The sequence below is a fragment of the Puma concolor genome, chromosome D1 (assembly GCF_028749965.1).
Source record: "Puma concolor isolate L17-30 chromosome D1, mPumCon1.1.hap2, whole genome shotgun sequence".
In the NCBI taxonomy this organism is placed as follows: Eukaryota; Metazoa; Chordata; class Mammalia; order Carnivora; family Felidae; genus Puma; species Puma concolor.
In genome coordinates, this window is record NC_141676.1 from 50407500 (window position 1) to 50429301 (window position 21802).

A 21802-nucleotide genomic window follows, 5' to 3' on the forward strand; every position below is an offset into this window, starting at 1 on the left:
TTAAAAGCTCAGACCCTGGAATCAGACAGCCTCGGTGAGTCCGGCCACTTGTCACTTCATCTCCCTGAGCCTCCATCTCCTCATTCATAAAATGGCACAATAGCTAGTAGCAGCATTGTGAAGATTAATGAGGTCCATGTGCAAGGTGTTTGACATAGCATCTGACACATCGCACCCTTTTTAGCTGTGGGATTTGTTACTGGTATGATTAGCAGGCACCGAGGCTGGGGTCTCTCAGACCATTTATCTCCTCATTTGAATGGTAAGTTTGGATCCACCTTGATACATTGCTTGGTAGCTGGTTTGTGAGGAGGACCTCTGGTCTTTGCTGTTGCCCATGGCCATTCCCCCAATGAGGTGGTTGGAATCTAGTTCTGCTGAAATGACCCATGCTCTTGTTATCCACAGAAAATCCTTTGAGTTTGAGGATGCATCCAGTCTCCAGTCCCTGTACCCCTCTTCTCCCACTGAGAATGGTACTGAGAGCCAACCCAAGTTTGGATCCAAAAGCACTTTAGAAGAAAATGCCTATGAAGATATTGTGGGTAAGCTGTGGTAGAGGTGGCGGGCTGGCTTATCTCTGGGGGCTGCAGAACAGGAACAGGAGGGACACTCCCAGGTTCCACTTCATTCACTGGGGGCAGACATGGCCCAGCTTCTGGAACTTCTCAAGAAAATGGGCATCAGGGGAAGCATCTTGGAAAAGACTGAGCAGCTAAGAGATTAAAGCCTGACCTTGAATGAACTGAAACTGAAAGGGCTTCTGGGACCACAGTAAGGGGAAAACCATATCATTCCTTTTATTTTCAGAAGGCTTCCTTAGCTGTGTGTCCTTCCTTAGCTGTGTAATCTTAGGCAAATCACGTTTCTGAGGCCTGTTTCCTCTTATAAAGTGATGATGATGATACGTTAATAACAACAACAACAATAATAATAATACCTCAAAGGATTATTGTTAGGATTCAATGAGATAAAATTTATATCAGAGTACCTAGCACAGTGCCTGGTCCTTAATATGTATCTCTTCTACTTTCTCTTAAAGTAAATGGTGTCAAGAAAGCATCTGGGATTTTATTCTGCTTGCATACTAACAAGTTTAGCCTTCCCTGGCTTCACAGATGCTGGCCGAAGACACAAGACTCTTGGATCACAGTCAAAGGACTTTATTACTCATGGCATAGCAGGCAGCACATGGGTCCCCTTGCTCCCAGGTCCCATGAGGCAGTGTGGAGGAGGTCCAGGTTGAAACTGCACTTACATGTGGGTCTGTGTGCCAGGAGGAACTTCAGGCTGAAGGAACCCCAGTCTTTCTAGGGGGTGACTAGCAAACATGCCCAACCTTTGCCCCACAAGGAGGTCTTGTTTTTATTATTCTGGCCAGGAAACAAACCTGCTTCTGCCCTGGAGGAAGATATCTCTACCTTCTGAGGTTGTTTGCTATATATCTTTGAAAAGACAGTCTGGATGGGTCCTTCCCCTTGCTCAAAAGTCAGAAATGTAAAATACCATGGAGAATTGTCCTTCAACAACTGGGAGGACTTGGTGTTGGCAAACTTGTGTTCCAGGGTCAACAAAAAACCGGTAGTCTAGGCTGCGTTGGGTTTATTTTGGGCTTTCATTTGAATCCTGGTCTCATTCTCTTTAGTGGGGCTTCAGTTTTGTTGGAGTAAAGTATGTGTGAGTGTCACTCAAGAGAAGCAGTGTGCTTGTGCACTTGACCCCTCCTCTCTCATCTCTGGCTCTGTCTCATCTCTGTGTTAGGCCTTGAGGCTGGAGACCCTTGAAAGTTCTTAGTTAACATATTAGAGAGAAAAACGGCCCTAATGGAGAACCCTCCAGATTCTCCTAAGACTAGAGAATCTTAGGAAGAGGGGGTCGTCTATTCCCTCATTTGATCTTTGCCACCAGTTTCATAGTTTTCTCCTGATAACTTGCTGGGCCAGCATTTCTGGGGAAATAGCAGCAGTGCTTGGATCCACATAGGCACTGCTTCCCCAGGAGCAGAATATATAGTATATAGCCATCCAAAATTAGGTCATAACAGGAATACTGTGGGATTGAGGTCCCTAGAATAGCAAAAGGGTTTAGAGAGGGAGGCCTTTTCTCTTAACCCTGGGAAAAAGCACTGTACATATAGTCACCCAGAGTTGAGGTCAAGACCTGTGGGGATCAGCTCCATATCCCCATCTTCCTCCCCACTCCAGTTTCAGGATACATTTCTGTTTCCTCTAGCTAGAAGAAACCAGAATGTGTTATTGCTGCCCAGGGCCCTCCAGAGCACCCAGTGTGGCTGCTGCAGTGGGCCAAGGAGGCTATGGTTCTTAACCCCCCTCCCTCAGTAGACCAGGCACTGCCCACACTGTGATCCTCTTCTCTGAGAAGGCTTTGCAGCCCTTCTGTGCTGTCCTGTCATTTCAGGCGGGGAAATGTTTTGTATCAGCTGAACTGAAATAAGAGAAAGGGATGCTTCAACCATCTCTCCCTGTGCAGAGTTCCATGATCCAAGGCTCTGTCTGGGCTTGTTTGGGGACCATATCTGGTGGTACAGGGGGAGATGAGAATCTGAGGGGCACTGTCCTAGGAAACAGAACTGTTCTCTGGGCCTTCTTAGGTCAGGTTAGGGAGAAGAGGGAGAGAGAGGCAAGTGTGTCTGGGTCTCTGTCTCTTCACTTAGTAGAGGGGACTTACTGCCACTTTGGGATGTTGTATGAGGAGGCAAAGAAATATAGGAGCAGCTTGGATGCTTCTTGAATGTGTGAGTTAGAGCTGGGGGTAAGGGCTGGTATGGGATGAGGTTGGAATTAGGGTGTATTCCTTAGCTGCTCACCTGGCTTCTGGATCTTTGGAGCATTATGCAGAGAGTATGGGAGGAGTACTCAGGAAAGTGTTAGAGGGAAGGCAGGGGAGTGACCCAGACACCTGGGTTTTGCTTCTGCTTTGTGGGGTGTGGGTATAGTTAGTTCAGTGCCCTGGATATGGCTTCCTCCTTTGTATCCCCCACAACAGTGCTGTCTGAATTTCTAGACTTGACCAGGGAGGCTAGAGGGAAGTACAAGAGAGAATATCTCTCTCAGATTCTGGTTGATTTATCCCCTTCTCCTTCCCGGGAGACAGGCCCAAGAATTTGGACCCTCCCAGAGGCTTCACCAGGGCCTTTGTTGCTGAACTCTGAATGTCAGTTTCACTTTTTGCCTGGGATTGACCAGTGCCTAGGACTTCCCAGGAGCCTTCTCTCTGTTCTTGGCCCAGCCTGTGCTCTATGAGGTTAAGGTCGTTTCTGGTTCTGTTTGGATTAACGAACTCTTATGTTGCCTTGCTTGCACAGTGACAGACAAAGCTTTGTTTTGGGTGTGTGATAATGGGGCCGGCGGGGGGCAGGGAGCACCCACGTTAAATCCCATCTTGGGGACCAGTTGATTGGATTGGAGTTTCTGGTCTGTTAGAGGTTGAGTATCAGTTGGCCCAGAAACTAACATGTCTTCTCTGTGAGCAGTGGACTTGAATGAGGGGCCTCAGGGAATTTGCTGGCCTCCTGCCCACACCAGGCATGATGCCTGGGGACCTGTGGTGGGATATTCCAAAACAGGCTGAGGTTTATCCTGCTAATTTGCAATAGAGGGGTTCAAAAATAAAGTTACTGTCTTTTTGCTTTCTGGGGCTGTTAATTCTCGCCTGTCCAATTTGACATCTGCCCCTGAAGATGCTGCTATTCTACAAAGCCTTATAATCATTTGCATTTTGAGCCTGACACTTAAAAATGCACCCAAGGAAGCAGCTTGTTAGGGAGTTATGTGGAGTGGCCTCGGCGCCTGACCAGGGAGCCTGGACTGCATTCCTGCAGAGGTTCCCACTCCCATCAGCTAGTTGGGGCTGAGGGAGAGTTTCCAGGAACTTGAACGGGATGGGAGCTGGGGACAGAGCCAGTTAGCCTGACTGCAAAGCGTTTTGAACCTCTGTTCTTTCTGCCTTCTTCTCTTATTTGTCCCCAGGCAGGAAGGTAGTAAGGAACATAGGGCACCTAACAGCATTGAGGCTGCAACCCAGAGTGTGTTGTGGGGGATTTGGGCCTTTATCCTGGCCCTCTCTCCACCTTGGGAAGGAGGGGAAGAAGCTGAGAACCAGGAGAAACAGCTGGTTCAAACCGGGAGAGGTTTTGACAGGGAAGCTGTAGACTGGGCCCTAATCAGGGTGTGGTCAGGAAGCTTAGGATTGTGTTGGGAGAAATTCTCAGTGCCTATGCATATTCACACACATTTCGTCCCTAACTGGTTCTTCCAGTGTGTGTGTGTGTGTGTGTGTGTGTGTGTGTGTGTGTGTGTGTGTGTGTGTGTGTGTGTGTGTGTGTGTGTAGTGAGTGCTGTTTGGTACATGTGCTTAATGACCAAAGTTGCTGTGGGGAGAAATGGGGGCAGGGCTGGGTGGGTGGGGTGGGTTTCTTCCTTTGAGAGGATCAGTGTGATAAGTATGGTCTCTGACAAGCCCCTTTAAAAGAGTGCAAAGCAGAAATTCTTGGCGATGCCCTTGTTCCATATCTCATCAGCAAAGCTGGGAAGGGCTGAGACCTCTGGCTTCCCCAGCTGGGCTTGATGTGATGGGGCTGCTCAGGTCCAGGCTTCTGGGGAAGAGGGCCTACCTCTTTTCCCACTCCTAGGGCATTGTGGTGCGGACCACCCTTGAGGAAGCTGTGTGAGTGGGAATGCAGGTAAAAGTCTGGTGTCTACCAGGCTTCCTGTCTCCCACCCATGCCCCTGCTAAATCTTTCCCATACTCACTCAGCTGTAGCTTCTCCAGCCTTGCTGTTGTCTTGTTTCCCCAGAGGGAGTTCAGAGCCCTTTTCCCCAACCCTCCTCCTCTCCCAATTCTGAGCCATTGCTTCTGGGTTAATTTTCTCTTGGCAGGTTCAGGTGTGGTTCTACTCAGGGCCTGCTTGGTCTCTGCATATTCCCATCCCCTGGGCACCCTTAGTCCCTGGAAAAAATGACTGGGGGTATGTCTCCTGAGACAGTTCCAAAACAGTGGCCAGAAACAGTCTTGGAAGTCAAGAGTAGCAGGTGAACTAGGGCTGTGAAGGCCCAGCTAAGGGTGGGGAGGCAGGGCTTGGGCCAGCAGTCATTTCCTGGAGAAGGGATTAGTGGCCTGCTTATATCAGAGAGGATTTTAAGCATTGCTGAAGAAGAAAGAAGCTGGTGTTAAGGCTGGAAAGACAGGAGGGGCATTGAGGCTTTCCTGAAATTTTGTTTCCAGAGGCAATACTAGTATTGAGACCCTGGTGTTCCCAACTGTTTTCTTGTCACTGATGTGTATCAACATTGTACTTCTATTACTTCCCTGTACCTCAGTCCCTTATATCTATTTCTGAGAGCTTTGGATTTTATATCAGTTTTCAAGGCTCTGATTCTTGGGGAAGAAAGAAGGAAGAGAAGGAAGGTGAGAGGGAGAAGAAAGGAATGAGGGAAGGATGGAGGAAAGAGGGTTTGTGTTGGGAGTCATATCATGGCACTCAGAATCTATTAGGAAGTTTAGAAACATCTGTCTAAAGCAGTCGTTCTTAATGGGGCAGGGGAGTAATTTCAACCATCCACCCATCCTTCCTTCCTTCCTTCCTTCCTTCCTTCCTTCCTTCCTTCCCTCCCTCCCTCCCTCCCTCCCTCCTTCGTTCCATACATTCATCCATCCATTCACCCATCCGTGCATTTATCCATCTGCTCAGGGGACATTTGAGAGTGTCTGGAGACATTTCTGGTTATTACAACAGAGGTGGTGCTACTGTCATCTAGTGGATTGAGGCCAGGGTTGCTGCTGAACATCCTACAAATGCACAGGAAAGGCTACCACCACAAGAATTTCCCAGCCCCAAATGTCAGTAGTTTGGAGAAACTCTGATCTAAAGGACTTGAGAGACAAGGTCATCCTGTTGGTTTGAGGGATGATGATAAGGACTTTGGCTGGTCATCCAGGTCAAGGCAGTTTGGATTTGATGAGCTTGGAATAAATGTTCTTCCTGCCCCCATCTGAGCAGTGATGCTCTGGTCCTGTTTCCCACTATCAGGAAGATTGTGTCCTGGCATTCTTGATTCCTTGATCCACCCACCTCATCAATACAGAATATATTTTGGAGGGAGACCAAGAAGTACTGAGTCTCTCCTGACTCCTCTCTAAGTGCCTAGAGTAGGGTAGGCTGGATGCCAGGTTTGATACTTGGCTTCTTGAGGCAGGGTTGCTGGGCCAGCTCTGCTTAGTCAGGACTCTGGAATGGAGACAAGTCATATTCATAGCATGACTGTGTTACAGGAAAACTCCGCTCAATTGCTGGGGACTCTGCGTGGTGCTCGGAATCACTTCATCCAGTCCCAAATCCTTTCTTGACCCATTCTTGACTCAAGTTCAAGAGATTCGCGTTGCTCCCATGGCACCCTTCCTTCACATCTCTTCCCTCCCCCTACCTCTGTTGAATGCATTTCCTAAATTCATTGTGGTTTTTCATGATAATAATAAATAGATCCCCCAGTCTGGGGGATTTGAGGGGGGTAACTGTAGATTCCCCCAGTTTGGGGGAAACTGAGAATTCTGTAAGCATATAGGGATTAGTTTTTCTTTTGTGTTCCATCCTAGGAAAGCTTACACTGTCAGTGGCCTTGTTTCTAATCATATGGCTCTTTATTCTGCCTGCTCCCTGAGAAGTGGTATTTGAACTCCTCCCGGGTGTGAGGCACATCCAGGCATCTGCAGGGCTCAGCAGTCACTAGGCTCCATTCTGGTGCTGACCAGGGAAAAGAGGAGTGAGGCCTGTTCTCTTCATGTATGCTACCCCCAGCACAGCCTAATGCTGGTCACTGGTGCCTAGGTCCCACGTCCCAGACAGGGGCATTGATGTGGCAGGGAGGATATGGAAAGACAAGGAAAAGAGGAGCAGAGGGCTGTATTCACTCACAGTGCCCACAGATCCGTTGCAGGCTTGAGCCAGGACTGACCTGGCTCATGATGTTATTGGAGTGTAGCAACGTCCAGGTATGGTTGTAGGGAAAGAGGTAGGCAGGTATGGCTATGGGTAGGAGTTGCTTTTATGGGCAGGGACTGTGCTGACAACTTCCCGAGGTTTGCTCGTAGTGACAGTACAGTGCCTACTGCCAGGGTTTTAAGAATTGGTCCTGAAAAGCAAAAACTCCCCACCCTCACCCCTAGGCCCAGGCTGTTGTCAGGCCTTTCACACCTCCCTATGTCATAGCAGGAGGGCTTATTCCAAAAGGGGAGTGAAGATCAATCTGTTTTTCCAGGTCAGCAGTAGAGGAATTAGAGTGACACTGTAATGAGAGCAGTACGTTGAGCAGATCGTTACCGAAATCTCACTACTTGACTGACAGTGTTCTGGTGTGGGGGTTATCTGTGGACCGGATGGTAGACCTGCCCTGAAAGAGCGGTGCATGGTAGAGTGATTGAGAGGGAAGCCTGGGAGCGCCTTGCTCCTTGTAGTTCATCAGTGTTCCTCCATGCCCATCCCGCAGAGTGGTCTTCAGGGAGCATTGCTAATGGGACAGCCTGGTGACCTCTGAAAGCCTTTCCTACCTTGAACTGTATATCTCTGGGGCTTTCACGGCAGAGGAACTGGAGCCAAGGAACGACGCCTGGTGTTGGCTTTGTCCTCTGGCTGGGTGCAGGCAGGGGTAGCTGAGCCAGTCTTGTGCAATCTCTGAATTTATAAAGCAGAGGCCAGACAAGGCTGAGCTGAAGTGGGGGTGGGGGTGGGGGGGGTTCGCTTCTGGTTTTGGAGCCGGGATCTGTTTGTAGCCTCCCCACTGCAGACGGGCAGCTGTGTGACTCATGGGCTAAAGGGCCAGGCAGAAGCCATTCTCTTTGGTTCACAGGAATTCTGCTTGTTTATTTGTGAGTGCATGTGTTTCCTCCTTCCCTTCTCCCCGTCTCTAACTTCTCCCCCTCTGCAGGAGATCTACCCAAGGAGAATCCATACGAGGATGTGGACTTAAAGAGCCGAAGAGCAGGACGAAAATCCCAGCAACTGTCTGAAAACTCCTTGGACTCTTTGCACAGGATGTGGGGTCCTCAGGACAGGAAGTACAACAACCCACCCACTCAGGTAACTGCAGCCCTGACTTGAGCCAGCGCGAGGGCCACAGGAGAGGCCTGTCCCACCAGGGTTTGGGCCCACTTCCACTCACGCTCTTTCCCTCATAGTGCTTGACAAAGGAGGTGACCTCAGGAAAGGCCTCTGCATGCAGGGACTAATGTCATGTCAGAATCCTCACGGGGAAGTGAGGCATGCCCTTGGGGCACCCTGCCCCATGCTCTTCCCTTCACTGCTTGAGCTCTGAGCTGCAACACCAAGGCATGAGCCTCTGCCGCCTCCTGTCTTAGCATTGTTCCTGCTCCCCTTCTGTGGGTAACAGAAAGATGGGGGCCCTGGTTGGAGTCCTGATATTCTGCAGCTCTGGCAGAAATGATCTCAGTACTGGCATTTGGGGGCCAGGCATAGGCCCAAGAACCAGATTTGGAGAGCTAGACGCGTGTCTACCAGACCTTGAGCCACTTGTGTTGGAGGAAATAAGAATGAATCTTTAAGGACTGATAGAAGGCAGAAAGAGAAAAAAGATGGAGTCAAAGGAGGCCCTTAGACTCTAGCTCATTCTGGCCTTACCTGGGGTGGACAGGAAGCAGGAGAATGGACCTACCCAGGCAATTCGAATTTTCTTTGCAAATGGAGGGACCTGGATATTTTGTAACATTGGCTAGAGAATACAGAAATTTCTTCTGGTTTTGGAAGATGTAATCATTTTTATACAAGAGTCACCTTTCTAATGTGCTGTATTCAAACAGGCTTCCACTGAACTTATGTTGCCAGACTGGTTGGGTGGGAAGAGGGCCTTGGGGGATGGGAGGAAGGAGGACTTAACTGAAGAGTGATGAGAGGGAATTCCAGATGCAGACAGTGGGTAGGAGGCAGGCCGAGTTGGCAGGGGTGCTGCCTTTCTAGCAGTGAGCTGGGTCTGCGAAGAGTAAGGTGCCCTGTTGGGAGGAGTGTTGGTCTAGATGGAGAGAGTAGATCAGGGCCAGGGAGGGGCAGCTGGGTGAAGGCAACTGGCTATGAGGCCCACCTTGCCAGGCTTTGATAGATAGTGAGAGCCCAGAGCCCTTCTGTTTTTCTTGGAAGAAGTAAGCAGGACCAGGCTGTCATGTGGATTATGGCTCCTGCTAAAGAAGCCTTTTAGGGCTGGATTGGGGGCTCGGGGTTGGTGGGAGGTTGGGGTGGGGGGAGACTAGCTCCATCAGCCAGGCTGAATAATGAGCAAAGTCTAAGCCTTGCCCCGAAGCTCACAAGGAGCCCCCAGAATTCCTGCTTGGCCTTATCTTTTCACTCAGATGAGAGCCCAGTTTTCTTAGCCTCTGCTTTCTTTTTTTCTGGCAGAGGTGGTTCAGCTTCCTTTGTAGAAGCATGTATCTAATCTAGCCCTGACCTGCTGATTAGCAGCTGAGGTCTTAAAAGAGGAAACCCAGGCAGAGGGAAATTCCAGGATGGGATTCGGGGGAGCCAGGGATGCCAGCCAAGGCATGTGGTGAACCCCTCTCCCATGTCTTCTCTCCCATGCCAGCTGTCCCTGAAACCCAACAGCCAGTCCCTGCGCAGTGGGAACTGGTCAGAAAGGAAGAGCCACCGGCTGCCACGATTACCGAAAAGGCACAGCCATGACGACATGCTGCTGCTAGCTCAGCTGAGCCTGCCGTCTTCACCCTCTAGCCTTAATGAGGACAGCCTCAGCACCACAAGTGAGCTGCTGTCCAGCCGAAGGGCCCGCCGCATTCCCAAGGTAGCCTCCCCAGAGGAGCCAACCGGGGCTGGGCAGGTGGGTGGGCAGGTGGGCAGCTCTTCCCTCCCTCCCTCCCTCCCTCCCTCCCTCCCTTCCTTCCTTCCTTCCTTCCCTCCCTAATCTGGGGCTACTTCCTCAATTCTCCTTGAATAAATTCTGGGTCCTCACACTGGCCCTTTCTCTTTCATCTGGTTAATTCTCTCTCTTATTACCAAAGATGCATTAATGAGTAATGAATGAGTGCACAGATATTAGGGCAAGGACAGGCTAGCCTCTCCCCCAGGGAGCACTCTATGCCATTGAATGAATGGAAGCCAGTCCTTTAGGAGACTCCCCATTAGTGAGTGTGGGGTGTGCATTTGGAGATCTCTGCACACATTAAACACTTCCAGGCTTTGAAGGACCTAGGACTCAAACATGAGTCTTCCTTTCTCTGACTCTCAGAATTGAGAGTTTTCAGCAATGATTTGCACACACAGGCAGTCAGACCCAAATCCCCAGCCCAAAGTTGCAGGATTTAGCCAAATGGTATTTTTAGCTTGCAAACAATGCTTGGGTATATTGGGAATTTAGCTCCTTCCTGTCAGGGCCCCAGGTTATAGCCTAGAGGGAAAGGCTCGAATCTTTGTTCCTGTTATTATGTCTGAGGAGCTCTTTGTCTCCTTTGGTTCAGTGACTCTGGGGACCCAGAAGCTCCCATCCTGTCTAGTTTGATCACAGTTCCTTCCTCTAGGGAGCTAAGTTTAACATCGTTGCACATTGGGGCAGGAGACCAGTTAGGGGATGAGGTAAAGAGCAACCAGACAGTCTGCACTCAGGGTCAGTGCAGCAGGGAGACCAGGACCGGGCCCAGTGTCAGGAGGGCAGAAAGCTTGCACCTGAGGGAATGAATGGGCTACTTATCAGCCTTCTTGGAAGTAGGGGCAACTGGTTACCTCACCAGGGTTACCTCACCCTCCCTGCTTTTCTCACCCAGCTTGTCCAAAGAATTAACTCCATCTACAACGCCAAGAGGGGAAAGAAGAGGTTAAAAAAGCTGTCTATGTCCAGCATTGAGACAGCATCACTGAGAGGTAGGCCTTGATATCTGAGCTGGTTCAGGTATCTGGGGCCCTTGGACGTTAGGAATGGGGAGAGGCACGGACTTGCCTCAATTTACCCTTCTTTGAGCTGATCACAGGATTCTGCTGCCTTCTAGGAGGGTAGAGTCCTGCCAAGAAGTAGCACATAGAAGGGGAGGGCCAAAGAGGGAAGGAAGCCATGGGATGGGTTAGTTCAGGCTTTGGACTGCACGGCCCTGATTAGGGAGGTGGGTGTGGGAATCTGCTTCTGGCAAAAGGAAAGGCCGGGCTTATAGAGCTCTGTGGTCTGTTGCCCATTTCAAATCTTCGCGTCCTGGAGGCAAGCCCTGTGTTCCAGACCTATAGGCCTCTCTTCTGGTTCAGCCTCCAGCTCAGGCCTTCAGCAGCTTTCCCCAGATCAGGACTGGGTGGAGAGGGGTTTGTATAGCAGTTAGCACCTTCAGTTTGAACTCAGGGGACCCTGGGCCCATAGAAGCCCAGACTAGGTATGATCCATCCCTTGTGAGGATAGCTGGGAGGGGGGCATGGAGAACATTGGCTGTGGGGCGGTGGCTCAGCAAGCGTGCACTCCTGCTGTTACTTTTCCAGATGAGAATAGTGAGAGCGAGAGCGACTCTGACGACAGGTTCAAAGGTGAGGTGTGGCTCCCCAAGAACACGGAACCCCTTCCCAGCCCTCTCTGTAGGGACTCGCCCCCCTCCCTCTACACATATATTTCCAACGTCCCCATTTGGCCTGCTTTGGAGAGGCAACAGGCAGGCAGGATAGCAGCCAACAGAGCAAGGAACTATAGGGGAGCCTCTCCTACTGCGTGCAAGGCAGCCCTGCCAAGTTGAACTCAGACAGCCCCCTTCACCTGGACTTCCACAAGATGTCATCCCCGAGGGTTAGGTGCTAGATTTGCCTGGTAAATGCTGCAAATCTGGAGGTTTAGAGGTGGGTTTAGAAGATTGCAAGTACCTCTTCTGGCTTAAGAAACGTGCCACGGTCTGAGGAAAACTGGTCCTCTGGAGGCCCCAAAGCCACTCACCCCCCATATCCATAGAGAGGAGGCCTGCCACCTCCCTGAAAAGGTTTTGGGAACTTCCTGTTCCAGAAGCCTTGGACAAATGTCTGTTCTTTCTCTACTGGGAAACCTGCCTAGACTTTCCTGGATGGTTATAGTATGTGGAACCTAGCTCCTTCCTTCCCTTCTCTACTGGTTCCCACAGGCATGTGGGCAAGTGGACTTTGGGTCAGGAAACTGGGACAAAGGGTCCAGGTCCAAGGACTCTTGAGAGGGGTCCAGGATGAAGCCTCCATGGAGGTCCACGTTTTCTCATGTTGACACTAGGCAGAGGTAGGTAGGCGCAGTGATACATGCCTGGGTTTGCTGGGCTCAAGCAGTCTTGCCAGCCCCAGCCCAGCCTCCAGAGGCTCCAGTAGTAGCTCCCTGAGGCAGGGTAGGGCCTTTGCACAGGCGTAGATACATTGCTCCTGCCACTTCTCCCCCAAAACCTGCCTGGACAGGGCATCAGACCAGGCTCCCGCACTTAGAGGTGGTCCACAGAGGCAGAGCCTGAGAGGGAGGCTGATGTGGAATCTGTGAGGGTCCAGCCTGCCTGTCCCCTGACCTGTGACCTGCCCCCAGCCCACACACAGCGCCTAGTCCACATCCAGTCGATGCTGAAGCGTGCGCCCAGCTATCGGACCCTGGAGCTGGAACTGCTCGAGTGGCAAGAGCGGGAGCTTTTTGAGTACTTTGTGGTGGTGTCCCTCAAGAAGAAGCCATCTCGAAACACCTACCTCCCTGAAGTCTCCTACCAGTTTCCCAAGGTGAGGCCATCTCTCCCTCCTCCCATCCCCTCCTCTAGCACCTTCTGTCTTCCTGGCCCATCTGTGCAGCAAGAAAGATCCTGGTCCTGCTGCAGTCACTCCCCTCACTGTGACAGCCCTGAGCATAGATCCTGCTAGCCAGCAGGGAACAGAGGGCTTCAGGGGGTGTGGGTTTGGGTCAGTGCTTGTTCAGAGCATGAGGATGGAGAGAACACCTCCCAGTATGCTTAGAATGAAATCCAAATTTTTTATAAGGTTGGCAGAGGGCCTGAGGAAGGGCCCCCAGGTACTTCTACTATTTTCTTTTTTTTTTAAACCATTTTATTGAGACCTAATTCACATACTGTATAATTCAGCCAGTTAAAGTATACAGTTCAATGACTTTTAGTATATTCAGAGTTGTACAATTAGAACATTTTTATCACCTCAAAAAGAAATCCTGTACCAATGAGTTGTCCCTCCCCATCCCCTACCTACCTTCCCTCTTACCACACCTTCTCTGCCCATCACCAGCCAGCCAACCTGGCCTCCTTTCTCTCTGCCTCTGCCTGGAATGTTCTTTCTTCAGCTCTGCACATGGCTGCCAGCTCTTTTTCATTCCTCATTCTCTGCCCATATAGTACCTCTTCCAGGAGATCTTTCCAAATACCTAAGATATCCCTTCCCCTGCCTGGTTCTGTCTGTCATATCTCCCTATTTATTTCCTTTGCAGCACCCTCTGAAATTTTGTTGTTGAGTATCTCACCCTCCTGACTAGAATGTGCAGGGACAGGGACCTTGCCCATGTTGTTTTCCATCGGTAGCCCCAGAGCATGACACAGGGCCAGGTGCCACAGAAAAGCGCTCATTTGGCACATATTGAATGAATAAATGATGACTCAGCCCACACCCAGACCTCGCTGTAAGAATCGGGAATGGGAACAGGATTGCTGAGAAGCAGAAGCATGCCAGTTGGTAGGATGCCATCTAGAGCTCTCAGGGGAGGAGACGCTTCTCAGCCACCCCCCACCACCTCCAGGATCCACATCTTCTCTTGTCTATCTCTCCCTATATTTCTCTCCCCATAGCTGGACCGACCCACCAAGCAGATGCGGGAGGCAGAGGAGAGGCTCAAGGCCATTCCCCAGTTTTGTTTCCCTGATGCCAAGGACTGGCTTCCTGTGTCAGAGTATAGCAGGTGAGGCCTGGCCTGGTCTGGCTGGAGGCAGGAGGGGGCAGAATCTCCTTTACCTCCATAGCAGGGGCAACTGCATGGGGCACACCCAAGTCCCAGCCTGCTCTTTTACAGCAACCTAGCCCTTCACCCCTCCTTGGGAGGGCATTCCCTCTTCTTGGGTGCTATTTCCTGGGTCCTCTGATGCTTCCCTGATGCCAGACCCCTCCCTATTCCAGTGAGACTTTCTCTTTCATGCTGACTGGGGAAGATGGCAGCAGACGCTTTGGCTACTGCAGGCGCTTACTGGTGAGTAGGGCCATTCAGTCCTTGTGGGGCTGGGCCACATGTGTGTATAAGTGTGTGTGCATGCATCTTCTTCAACTCTAGCTTGTATGAGAGCCTACATTCTGCTTCCTCGTATGCTCCATGATGCCACCGCAGAGCACATGTGCACACACACACACACACGGTCTCACACACTCACAAGGAGGAGGCACTCCTGGGATGGCAGGACTCAGAATGACCCCTTTGATCAGGCCCCAGGATCTAAGATAATCTGCAATAAGAGGAGAGAGTGAATCACCTTCTACTGGGCTGTCATATGTTTTTAACTTTCCTACACTTTTCTTCTCATTCATTTCCCTCGGGCTTCTGGGCTCTGATTGCTGATGCTAGATTGAAGGATCATATCACTTCAGCAGTATGTGTGTGCATCAGACAGGGGTGGAGGACAACCTTCCTCATGCCCATACTGGCCAGCCTGATGTGAGGAAGAATCCTGTCTGTGGTCTGATAGTGTTGGAGGCTGAGGAGGGACAGAGCAGTACCTTCCCTGGGATTCTGGGAGAGATGCCTTGAACACAGGAGAAAGGGAAGGTTTTGAAAATATAAGCCATGTTATATAGAGAGAAGCCCTTCCCCAAACCCCTTCTCGTAGTTCTGAGAAATAAACTGAGGTAAGGTAAAGAGAGTCCTGTTACACTCCTCCCTGAAGTTCACTAGGGATGTTGTTGGTTTGGGGTGTCAGCAGTGTTTAAGGGTCCCCATGCCTTAGTGGGACAAGGACTCACTAGATGCCAGTCCAGGGGCAGGACTCACTAGATGCCAGTCCTAGGCAAAGGTAATGTATAGGAGGGACCCCAAACGATGGATTCTGGGTCATTCATTCATTCATTCATTCCGAAACACGTACCATACTCCTGTTGAGGGTCAGGCAGCATGTTAAAGGCACAAAAAGATGAGTTAGACATGAATCCAACCCAATCCTCAAGGAATTTTAGATAGTCTAGTAGAGGAAGTAGAACTTTCAACATAGAAGGGAAGACAAAGGGAATGAATTATTATTTAGGACCTATTATGTTCCAGGCTAGATGCTTTAAGTATGTCATCTTTTTTGATCCTTTTAATAGTCCATGAGGTATTATTATGTCAGTTCTATAGATTAAGAAATGGAATGACTTGCCCAGGGTCACACAGCCAGTGAGAGACAGAGCCAGGATTGACCCTAAGTTCTTGAATACCAAGTCTGATATTCTTGGATCACCCCAAAGGGTAGTCCGGGGGGAAGGGATATTTGAATATTGAATGCCCAGTGAGTAGGGCTAAGGGAATGTGGAGCAGTGTGGATGCCAGGTGGGGAGCCAGGCAGAGTCCAGCATGCCCCAGGTTCACCTGGGCCTGGAGAGGAATGTTCCAAAGGCTGCCTTTGCAGGAATAGTGATGGAGCAGAGCCTCTCCTTTGCAGCGGGCCTGCTGCCCCCAGGGAAGAGCGTGTTTGTCCTGGCGTGCTCAGAGAGGGCCTGGGCTGGGTCCCTGCCAAGGGGGCTGGCACTAGCTCGGCATTCCTGTAGATTGGACACAATGATTCTAACCCAAATCCCACATACTTGATTTAATCACTTGGGGCTTTAGGGGAGGCGGGGGAGAGGGAAAGAGAGAGGAGTGAGTTTCAGGCCTAATATGGACAAAAACAGATTCTGCCTTCTCTTTAGATCTGTGACGTGTGGCCAGCAGGTTTGGAAACTGAAATAGACCCATCTGCATTTGCTTAGCAGCCTGCATGAGGGGCCAGCACCTGCTGCTCTGCTCCCTCCCTACTTGGCCTTGCCAGGCACTCAGGCCTCTGAGCCAGAGGCAGCCACAGAGTCCTGCCAGCCCCTGGCTGGAGAAGTAGACTCCTGTGGACTCATCCTAGCCTGCATTTGGGGTCTCCTTAATGCACATCTCCTCCAGCCAGTCACCTTTTCAGTCTCCTTTTTCCTTCGTTCACCGCTGGTAGCATACCTCTATTGTGTCTTTGTGTCCCTTTCCCTTCTATCCTGTCAGAAGGCAGCATGCTTTAGAGATAAGACAGCAAATCAGAGGCCAAAAGAGACTCCTGGCTCCATGACTTTTAGATGCATGCCCTTGGGCAATGGCTTAATATTTTTGTAACTCAGTTTACTCATCTATAAAATGCAGATGATAGTGCCTGAGTCACAAGGTATTGTCAGGTACCAAGCCCAGGATTCACATATGGTAAATATTCAGTAAATAGTACTTTACTATTTTCAGTTTGCCTTACTAGAATGGGGTGGATCAAGGAAGGAAGGAAAGGGGAATCTAGAATAGGAATGTTTTAGAATGTCCCCTGTGAGCCACAGAGGACTACACGGCTTGCTCCTAAGAATGTACACAAGTCCCTCTCGTTATCATTGCATCCTCTGGATTCCCAGCCTTAGAGATGTAAATCTATGAGTCACCCTAAAGCTTCTGCCATACTGCTTAATCCTTTGCCAGTCTCTGTCCGTGTCCTCCTGGAAGGAGCTTAGCAGGAGTCTGGCACCTTGGGCTGGAAGACCCAGCAGAGGCTGAAGCCTGCCCCCCAAGAGTGTCAGCCTTTCCAGACCTGGGGCCTGGTTGAGTAGAGGTTTAGTGGGGTCTTAGAGTCTTCCACTAGGAGAGCAGTCCTTAGTCTTCAGTTCCCAAGGAAAAGCAGCCAGATGTGGTCATCATGCATTCTCTGTATCTGTCTCTCTCTCCTCTGCCTCGTCCCGACCCAGCCAAGTGGGAAAGGGCCTCGGCTGCCAGAAGTATACTGTGTCATCAGCCGCCTTGGCTGCTTCGGCTTGTTTTCCAAGGTAAGAGGGCTCCGGCTTACTTCCCTCCCCTTTCCCCCAGCGGACAGCTCCCTTAGGAGTATCAGCAGCCAGCTTAGATGAGAAAACCACCTGTGTGTGTGAGTGAGTGAGCTCGAGAGAAAGAGAATGCAAGAGCAATAGAGCAGGCTCTCTGACTCCTTCCTGTTCTCAAGCCTGACTTCCCAGCTGTCCAGCTGGCATCTCCCCAGCTCCTTCTACCAGCCTGGTCTGCCAGTGTCATAGCTGTCCCTAGGCCATGGGAAGAGCCAGAGTCCTTGGGGAAGCAAAGTGCCCAGGGACCCAACTCCCAAGTGGTGTTTCCTTTGCCCAGCTCCTGGGTGTCAGGCAAGGATGAGTTAATGAGCAGAGCAGTCATTGAGTGCAAGGGAAGCAGGAAGGGTAGAGTGTAAATCTGCTGGTGAGACAGTCCTCCTGTCCCCCAGCTTTTGGCCCCAGCTGGTCAGATGCCAGGCCACCCTCTTCTCTGCCCAGGAGGTAGGGAAAGGGCAGTGCCCTGATACCCTTCCTTTTTGGACTGCTGGTGGTGGGCACAGGTCCTCGATGAGGTGGAGCGCCGGCGTGGGATCTCTGCCGCCTTGGTCTATCCCTTCATGAGAAGTCTCATGGAGTCGCCCTTCCCTGCCCCGGGGAAGACCATCAAAGTGAAGACATTTCTTCCAGGTGCTGGCAATGAGGTAGGGATTTCTGCTGCCTCTTCTTTCACACGATGGATGGGGGCTGGAGCAAGGCCTGCTGAGCCAATGCTGCAGTCCCCAGGAGGGGCAGAGCATGGCCCCTTCCTTGCTCTCCATGTGTGTGCACCTAATCAGTAGGGACTGGAGAAGTGAATGACAGAACTGTAATTGGGGCCCAACTCCCTGCAGCTGCAAGGGGGCCTTCCCTGACCTGCTTGGACTCCACTGCATTCCACCTGCCCTCCTTTAATTCATTCATCAGGGATTTCCTGGTAATGTTCTCTCACAGTCAGGGATCGCGCCACACCTGGGAGCAGTCATGAAGTTGACGTGGGACACAGCTCTGAGCTTGTGGGGTTTGTAATCTAGTGGGAGAGACCAATAGTAAATACATACACACACGTTTAAATAGACAGTTTCTAAAGTGTTAAGTGCCAAGTGCAAGCACAGGAGTGAGAGTGTGTAACAGGGGATCTGCTTTAGGTTTGGGGGGCTAGGGAAGGCCTCCTCTGAAGAAGCGACTAAGGTGAGTAGAGTCAGCTAAATGAAGTGGAGGAGGGAGACTGAAAGAGAAGGGTGTGGATGGGAGGTTATTCCAGGTAGAGAGGGAACGGCGCGGGCAAAGGCTTATGTTGGGAAAGTGATAAGGAACTGAAAACAGGTCGAGATGGTCTAAAGGGTGGTGAGCAGGGTGTGATAGGAAGCAAGGGCCACGTCACAGTGTGCCTGCTAGGCCAAGGTGAGGATTTTGGATGTCATCTAAAGCAGGGTTATAAGATCTGAGATGTTCTTTTAAAAGCTCACTCTGGCTGCTATGGAGATAATGGATGGGAGTGAAAACAGGGAGACCAGCTAAGCTCCTGTATAGCATTACAGGCAAGAGATGATAGTAGCTAGGATTAAGGTGTGGTAGAAAAATGAGGAGAAGTAGGTGGAGTTGAGATGTGTTTTAGAATTAGGAACAGTTTGAGTGGAAATAAATGTTAGGGAGATTTTAAGGCTAACTCCCAGCTTTCTCGCTTGAGTGACAGGGTAGATGATGGAGTGCTGCCTGTAGGGGGAGCAGGCTCTGAAGAGGAAGAGGAGGAAGTGGATCTTGTACGTGTTGTTTAAGATACCTGTGAGGCACCCGAGAGAAGATCCTCCTCAGACCTGGGGAACTCCAACATTTAGGGGTCCTGCAGCGGAAGAGTAGCCACCCTCAGGAGTGAGAAGACAGGAAGAATAGCAGGCCGTGGCTTGGAAGCCAAGAAGGGGGCATCTCCAGAAGGAAGGGGTGATCAGGTGAGGTCAGGGTGAGGAATGGCAAGATGCCATGAGGAATGGCAATGACAAGAGTGGATTTCAGTGGAACCAGGGCCAGGGACCCAGACGCCTGAGTGGAGTGAGTAGAGAAGTGAATTGGAGTGAGAAAGTGGGAATAGACTGCGTGGCCATCTCTTCAAGACGCTTGGTGATGAAGAGAACTAGGGAAGGGGACAGTCAGTGGTTGAAAGGGGGCTCCAGATGGTTGTCTTGAGGCTGGTGGGAATGGCCCAGCTGAGGCAGAGGTGAAAGAAGCAGGGAGGGAGAGGACCCTCTGTCGCCCAGGAGGTGGCAGGGCTGTGGGATCCGGGGAGGGACTGACTTTCATTAGGAGAAATAGGCACTTCCTTGTGGGTTGGCAGGAAGGGCCATGGCTCATAGATTTTGGATTATCCTCTGGCGGCTTCAGTTTTCTCAAAATGGAAAAGAAGGCCATTTGAGAGTGAGAGGCGGGTGCTGGGTTCTAGCAGAGGGAAGAAGAAATGGCTTAGTTGCTGCAGAGTGGGAGAGGGTCTGACTGTAGAAACACAGGGTACTGCCGGTGGCGCAAATGCCATTTCAGGGCTTTCTCTTGGCCTCCTTTCAACCACCCTCGTTTGGAGGGACTTTAGGCTTCTTGAGGGGTCTGGCGCAAGATGGCCAGCCTTGCCCTGATGGGAGATCCCAGCAGCCTGCCTGGAGCCCTTTGGGATGGCCCCACCCTCACCAGCCTCATTTCTCAGCACTCTGACTTGAATTGCTTACTGTCTCTGAACCCTGCTTCCTTTTGCCTTGAACACTCTTCCCTTCGCTCATTAGACGGCCCAAGTGAAGTATCTTGTGCTCTGAGCCACTGCCCTGACCCCTTCCTGTCTCAGCTGGGGTCTCGCCCTTCCTCTGGGACCTCTGGACCCCCGTACAGATGTGAAGCGTAGCTTCCTCCGTTCTGACACCAATCTCACAGCTGTGGTTGTTTAGACTCAGTCAGCCCCGCTGGACTGTGACCCTCGAGGGCAGGGGTGAGTGAGAGGAGGCCCAGGCCCCATGAGCTGCTTTTGTGCATTCTCACACCCTGGAGGGACCCCTGGGGGTAGTGGGAGTGTGAAGCTGCGCTGCAGAGCAGAGCCTGCTGGACTGCACGCAGACTCCCGGGGGTGGAGCGGCGTGGGAGAGCGTCACTGTGACTTCTGGGGTGGGGCAAGCACAAGTGGGGTGCGGGGGCCTCTGGGGAAACTGTGGTATGGGATTCCTTGTGTGTGCGCGGCATCGTGCTCACCACTGGGCCTTCTGGGAGTTCACCCTCCGGTGGGAAAGATAGCATGCACCCATCGCTAGGGCAGCTTGTGCCAGGTCTCTGGGACCTGGAGAGATGAGTACTGAGCTAGGACTTTGAACTTCCCTTGCTTAGACCCTGAGAAATACATGAGATGATATGGGGCTCTAAAGGGGATCTAAGAGGGAATTCATTTTTCACCCTGCTTATCAGGAGGTCTGCACCTCCTTGCTGCCTGCATGCGCTGAGAGACTGAGGAGACTCTGCAGGCCCCTGTGACAGCTGCTTTGGCATGGCCTGGGCATCAGCAGTTTCTCCTGCTCTCACAGCTAGGGTCAATTGCTATCCTTCACCCTTTGGATTGCCCTCAGGGAAGTGGCTTTCTGTGCCACAGCAGTGACCTTGGGAGTGGCCTTGCAGCACCCTGGAGGGAGGACAGCTAGGTCTGGCCCAGATACAGAAAGTCCTGCTTCCTGGCACTGTTGTGGAATAGCCAGCCCTTTCCTTGTGTTTTCCTTGTCACTGGCACAGAGATTAGACAGGCTGGCAGAGATAGAGGCCAGAATGGTAGGACAAACATGACCTCTGGAAGGAAACTCTAACAGGAAAGGGAGAGGACATGACAACAAGGACACTAGCATTGGCTTTCAAGAGGTGGCAGTCAGGGATACAGAGATGCTGCTCTTCCTAGGGCCTGGGGAGCAGCGATTGGTTGTGGGGCTGGTCAGCGTGGATGCCAAGACCTTTGTTTGGGGAGATGGACAAGGGGGCGGGGGGTACCCCACAGATAAAGCTGTGTGGTCCCGTCATTCTCCTTATCTGTAAGAATAGTCACCTCTCCTCCTTTTCTTGAGAGCCTGATGGATGGCCCATCAACTCCTTCCTTCTGGAGCCTCCTTCATCATCCAGTTTGCCCCAGTGCTCAGAGGATAGGTGTCTAAGTACTGTGGTCTGAGAGGAGACAGAGACTGGGTCTTACTGCATGGTGGGGTAGATTAGAGACCTGGAAAAGGGAAGGTGGGGGAAAGAAACCTCCAGCCTGTCACTTTGTATAGGACCCGGCGTGACACCCACCTGGCCTGCCTAGACCCACTTTCCCCCTTGCTCTCCTGCAGGTGTTAGAGCTGCGGCGGCCCATGGACTCCCGGCTGGAGCATGTGGACTTTGAGTGCCTCTTCACCTGTCTCAGTGTGCGCCAGCTCATCCGAATCTTTGCCTCGCTGCTGCTGGAGCGTCGGGTCATTTTTGTGGCAGATAAGCTCAGGTAGGGCCCAGCAGGGTAAGGGGAAGAAGAGGGGGAAGGCACATCCACTAATTAATCTGACATGTATTTACGAGCCCTGGTATATGCCAGCTACTGTGGTATTGGTGTGGTAGGATTGAGAACCCAAGGGAGGACTTGGCCTGAGGGAAGAGGTGGGACATTTGTTCTTTTGTCCCAGCCAAGTGTGCAGATACAGATACATTTTATGGAGAAAGGTAGAGTAAGGAGATTTCTGGCTGATGGCTGCACTTCCTCTGAAAGGGCAGGCAAGGCCATCTCTGTGGGATGCTGAGTTT

At 51.2% G+C, this 21802-nt stretch overlaps 1 protein-coding gene across 9 annotated transcripts in view; it reads left to right on the top strand.

Moving 5' to 3' along the window:
- The window catches only part of DENND2B (DENN domain containing 2B), a 178466-nt gene that overhangs the window by 148428 nt on the left and 8236 nt on the right, over positions 1-21802 (top strand). For all 9 annotated transcript variants that reach the window (XM_086678036.1, XM_086678039.1, XM_086678035.1 and 6 more), the window contains 11 exons: positions 409-545; positions 7941-8092; positions 9603-9818; positions 10795-10891; positions 11489-11533; positions 12531-12715; positions 13783-13892; positions 14108-14177; positions 16913-16990; positions 17545-17685; positions 21358-21506. In XM_086678036.1, coding sequence (XP_086534162.1) covers positions 409-545; positions 7941-8092; positions 9603-9818; positions 10795-10891; positions 11489-11533; positions 12531-12715; positions 13783-13892; positions 14108-14177; positions 16913-16990; positions 17545-17685; positions 21358-21506 — 1380 coding nt within the window. The remainder of the gene's footprint in view (positions 1-408; positions 546-7940; positions 8093-9602; positions 9819-10794; positions 10892-11488; positions 11534-12530; positions 12716-13782; positions 13893-14107; positions 14178-16912; positions 16991-17544; positions 17686-21357; positions 21507-21802) is intronic.